Source organism: Nicotiana attenuata, unplaced genomic scaffold, assembly GCF_001879085.1.
Source record: "Nicotiana attenuata strain UT unplaced genomic scaffold, NIATTr2, whole genome shotgun sequence".
NCBI lineage: Eukaryota > Viridiplantae > Streptophyta > Magnoliopsida > Solanales > Solanaceae > Nicotiana > Nicotiana attenuata.
Window position 1 is genome coordinate 1 of NW_017675350.1, and position 5,783 is coordinate 5,783.

General features: G+C 35.0%; 1 protein-coding gene across 1 annotated transcript; it reads right to left on the reverse strand.

Annotated features, from left to right (window-relative positions):
- Positions 1 to 299: 299 nt before the first annotated feature.
- On the reverse strand, positions 300 to 1,164 carry LOC109219975 (ATP-dependent DNA helicase pif1-like; the record flags this gene model as incomplete). Its single annotated transcript, XM_019384437.1, has 1 exon — positions 300 to 1,164. A coding segment is annotated over exon 1 (865 nt), but the record flags the coding sequence as incomplete, so codon positions are not given.
- Between the last annotated feature and the right edge of the window lie 4,619 nt (positions 1,165 to 5,783).

The window sequence follows — 5,783 nt, forward strand, 5'->3', positions numbered from 1 at the left end:
GTCTCGTTCGTTAACGGAATTAACCAGACAAATCGCTCCACCAACTAAGAACGGCCATGCACCACCACCCATTACTTAATATGTTTAGGAATTCAGGTGTATGTACGTGTTCCAAACCTGTAAAAGCATCGTTTGACATACAGATTGTATCGGAACTCAAAAATATTTTTTCTTGACTTTGGTTTAGTGAAACCATGTGTTCATTGATTGATTCAACCATGTCAAGAGTGGGAGCAAGAATTCCTCTTTGTTGTAGGTATGTTATATCACTGCAATGACTTAAAAATCTGGATATATACCTTCCACAATTACAGAAATTGGATCATCACAATTATTTATGAGAAGAACATCAGGGATATGAACTTTTTCAATACCATCAACAAAATTTTCAATCATACCATCACCAATTGCTAATACCCAATCAGAAAATTGTCTTAGATCATTCAAATGTGACTCTACCTGATTTCCTTCCAACCTCATATTTTTTGTTAGCTTTAAGACATGACAATGATTCCATAAATATGAAGAATTAAGGGCAGCATTAACAATATCTTGTCTAGTACCTTTTGTAATGACTGGAAGTATTTGTCTAAAGTCACCACCAAGAACAACTATTTTTCCGCCAAATGGTCGATCCAAATTGGATGCATCTTTAAATCTAAGAATATCTCTTAGAGTTCTATCAAGAGCTTCAAAACAATATCTATGCATCATTGGTGCTTCATCCCAAATAATTAACTTTGTCTCGACAATCAATTTTGCTAGAGGACTACGCTGTTTTATATTACATGTTGAATCTTCAGTTGCGTTGAGTGGGATTGCAAATCTCGAATGAGCTGTTCGACCGCCTGGTAACAAAAGAGATGCAATTCCGCTGGACGCAACTGTTAGCACAATATCCCCTTTAGATCTTATGGCCGAAGACAAAGTCCTCCAAATAAATGTCTTTCCAGTTCCTCCATGACCATATAAAAAGAACAATCCACCTTTGTCCTCATGCACTGCTGTTATAATTCTGTCATAAACTGACTTTTGCTCCAATGTCAATTTAATCAATAGTTCATCATGTTCCTTAGATAAAGAGCGCCTATTATAACGCAATTCATCACGTATGAGTCTATTGGTGTTGTCAACTTCCTCTTCATAGAAAACCGGTCTTGGCATTGTTGGAAAATCATGTAACATTCTTCCGCAACCTTTCAATATATTTTCCAAATTTTGTAGACAACGATTCTTCAGGTCATCATTTGTTAGCTCAGCCTCTGAAATAATATATATATATATATATATATATATATATATATATATATATATATATACACACATACATAGAGAGAGAGAGAGTTAATTAATCATTTAGAAAAATATAAAGTGTTCACGAGTCATATCAATATAAGAGTAAAATGATTTCATTTGGAAATTATAAAAGCAAATTAATGTTGCTATACTAATTTGGATGTCTACATCCAGTTTCCTCTAACAAAATATATAAATAATTAATAACTCATACTTTCCAAGCCTAAAACATATTTTTAACAAATATATAAGGTTAAAATTTGAAATAGAAGGTTCAAATGTATACTTGGATTATCCAATATTCTTCTTTCTTCATGTAGGATATCATCTGATAGTAAAATTCGTGTTTCCTCCCAAACACTTTCTGGTCGAGACATTGAATTTGATAATAGTAGCATAGCAAATAATTGCCTGAGAAATGATGGCATTCCCAGTTACTTGCCTCCTTTATGGCATCCACATATTCTTTGTCATCATCTAATAAACCCAGTGCATAACATGCATCTCTAAAAGTTAGATGTTCATGATTGTTGATTCTACGTAGATCCTCATAGCACTTTGGCCCTTTAATGATATTCAACAACATTCGAAGGTAATATTGCTCTCCACTTCCAGGCGGAACAAAGAATACTCTCCCTATTGAAAATGCAGAATTTCTTCTTTTTTTCCACTTTTTTAATTTTTTATTCCACACAAACATAAGAGGGAATTCCGCATAAGTTAATTCTCTTGCTTCTTCATATGTCTTATTTGCCTCGAACCAGCTTAAAAACTATGATTCCCTTACACTTGGTCTATTGGCAACATCATCAATTGGATCATCATCAGAGAAAATAACTGTTTGTTCATTTGGTAGATGAAAGGAAAGTCTTTCTACCGAAGGTTCTCTATAGTGAATTGGAAATCTAAAAATTCTTCAAGCAGTTTCACATGGTGATATGTATCGACAATCATAATACATTTTTATTTCATCCATAGCCGATGAGTCTTCCTCGTGCATACTTTGAGAAAATGCTGCGGTCACACGATCATGCCCCTTATTAACGTACTTAAATAAGTACTTGATTGATCTAGATTGATTGCACCATTCAACATTTATATGTTCACCATACTTCAACAATAAATATCTATTGTGTGACACCACATACCTGTTATCCAACTCAATACCTTCTCTCTGGATAGTTCTACCATTGTCCCTTCTTTTATAAATAGGATATCCATCTTCATCAATTGTTGTATTTTGTACAAACTTCTTTGGAAAGTGCTTTGTACATCTACCATTACGCATGCAAGGAGACGATTTTCTAGTAGAACCACATGGTCCATGCATCATAAAATTCTTCACAGACTTATAATAATGCGGATCGACCAATTCATCTGGTATTTCTGTTGAAATTATTTGATCTATGTCTCCAACATTTGGACATTTATTGTAAAGAAAGAGTAATATGTGTGCATGAGGCAACCCTCGCTTTTGGAATTCAATCGTACATATCACTGCAAAAAATAATAATTTGTGATAGGGGCAAGTGGTTGTAATTTATATGTAAAATAAATTCTTTATTAAATCTGATTATAAATGTGATAATAATTTGATATAAAGAATGAATCTATACCTGATTTAACTGCTCCAAAATTTTGTTTCTCTTTCAATCCTTTATTAAACGATCCAATTTAATTTTGAACACCCTAGATAAAATATCCGGGCGATCTTCTGGTTGTAAGCCCCTACTCTTTACAAATCTACTAATCTCAGGCCACTTTGGGTTGCAAGTAAATGTGATGAAGAGATCTGGATATCCAGCCCATTTGCAAATTGCCATAGCATCTTGATAATTTTGAATCGTGTATCGTGCACCCCCTGTGAAGCTGGATGAAAGAATTACCCGTTTACCTTGAGAAGAAGGATTTATCTCTCCATGTAAAACTGCATCTTCTAATCCTTTATACATGGCAGCTCGAGTTGTTTTTGATGAGTTCCGATATACTTCAACCTAGATGATTCAGCCATTGTAAATCCATCAACCAAGAATTGTTGAAATAATCTTCTTGAGTTCATAATTGTTGGTACTTCACCATTCCTTTCTTGAATCATTTATGCGAAATATTCACGCATGCTAATAAAATGCCTTCCTCCACTTGATTCATCATTTCCATTTAAAGGAATGTCTTCTCGATAACCATCTTCACAGTATGGAAATAATAAAGGATATTGAAGACCTAAATAGGCAGCATTCAACTCATTTATCCTTTGTAGATGTCCAGATTGAGTTTCAACAATGATGTCTCAGTCACATCTAGATACATCAAAATCTCCAACCACCAAAGCAGCTACCTTTGAAACCGATGGTAAGTTGTTTCTTCTTCCATCATAGTTTCGTTTTCCTATCAATCTGAGTCTAACATTGGAGTGAGTATCTTCTTGAAATTTGTCTCTAACCATTCTAAATGATTTTGTCAAAACATTCTGGTCATCGAGCATTTGTTTAAGATCTTGAACAATTTCAGCATGAAGTTGGTTTATGGTTTCACCATGACTGCATAAAAATTGGTTTTATAAAATTGATCTTAGTTTGATTTTGTTAGATTATTCATGCATATATAAATGAAGAAGAATGGAATACTAACCCCAGTGCATGAATTCTATTATGCACTTCATTTTCTGTGTCGTATATATATAATTGTGCAAACTTCGGGGTTGATCCCTCGGGAGGCAATAAGCTTCCAATTTGGTGATAATTTTGTCCAGATAGTTTGAAAGTTCTTGGGCCCTTTGTTTGATTGACAGAAGCATCAACTTTTCCTCCCATTGATGTAAATGAAAACATTGAGTTATAACTTCTAATATTATCTCTGAAGTGTTTACTTTTTGGACCTGGAATATATATTTGTTGGTGAATTAAGATTTATTCATATATTGCGGATATTATTTAAGCATGGTAAAAATAGATTTTTTTGTTACCTGATCCAAATAATAAGTGTTTTAAAACTGTAGGAGGTTCTTTTGGCTTTGGCAGTTTTATCTTTCCATGACAACAACACAAAGAGAACTGTGGTTTTTTAGATTTGACTTTCTTCCTGATTCTTTCTTCATACCAGAAGTAAGCACCACAATGTTCACATTCATATGTAAGATCGCCTATATCCCAGTACTCTATTAATAAAAGAAGCAAATGTAAGATTAATGTCAAGGTGTTATGTTATGGCATGCTTAGTTATTGTATACACATATAGAAATAATAAAATATCCATACCTTCATTGTCAATACTTGCATATCCGACGTCATCCTCGAAAGAGTATAATATTAAAAACATATTAAATTAGCCATAAAAATTGAAATAGTGGACATGAATGAATCACTGTTTGTGCCAATATAGACATACCTTCATACTCATCTTTATATTCACTTGCATCATTAATTTCTGCGATTGTTTTCACATACCATTATGTTAAGTATTTAGTCAAGCTACACTTATTTTGAATATTACTATGATTGTAGTATATTTGTATAATTTAATAGCTAAAAAATTTATTCATTAAAAACATACCTGGTGTAACGATCCGACCGGTCGTTTTGAGCTTTTGCACTTTGTTCGCCAGTTCTCAGGCATGACTTGCCCCGTGTGGTGTATTATGACTTATGTAAATCGTTGGTTTTGGTTTTAGTTTAATCGGAATGAATTTGAAAGAACAGTTCTCAGTTTAAAGCTTAAAAAAATTTGAAAGGTTTGACCAAGATTTGACTTGTTTGTATATGATCTCGGATTGGAATTTTTATGATTTGGTTAGCTCCGTTAGGTGATTTGGAACTTAGGAGCGTGATCGGAATGCATTTTGGAGGTCCGTGGAAGGTTTAGGCTTGAATTGGCGAAATTTAGATTTCGGCGTTTTCCGGTTGATAGGTGAGATTTTGATATAGAGGTCGGAATGAAATTCCGGAAGTTGCAGTATCTCCATTGGATCATTTCGGATGTGTGTGCAAAATTTCAGATCATTCGGACGTTGTTTGGTTGGATTTTTTATCAAAAGCGTAATCTAGAAGATTTTGGGGATTCTTAGGCTTGAATCCGATGCAAATTTAATATTTTGATGTTGTTTTGAGTGTTCTGAAGGTTGGAACAAGTTTGAATAGGGTATTAGGATATGTTTGTGCCTTTGGTTGAGGTCCCGTGGGCCTCGGGTGAGTTTTGAGGGGTTGAACGGATCATTTCGAAGTTGAGAAAGTTGCAGATTTTCAGTTCCAGCAGTTGCAGGTATTTTGGTCTTTGCGTTCGCGAGTGGACCCTCGCGTTCGTGAAGGGTCAGGAAGGGAGGAGTCAGGTTTGGCCTTCGCGTTCGCGAAGGGGAGTCCCACGTTCGCGAAGGGCCGGGTTAGCATGCATCGCGTTTGCGAGAGGCATTTGTCGCGTTCGCGTAAGTCTGAGAGGCTGAAGCATCGCATTCGCGATGGTAGCGTCGCGTTCGCATAGGAGAGTTCTGGTCAGCG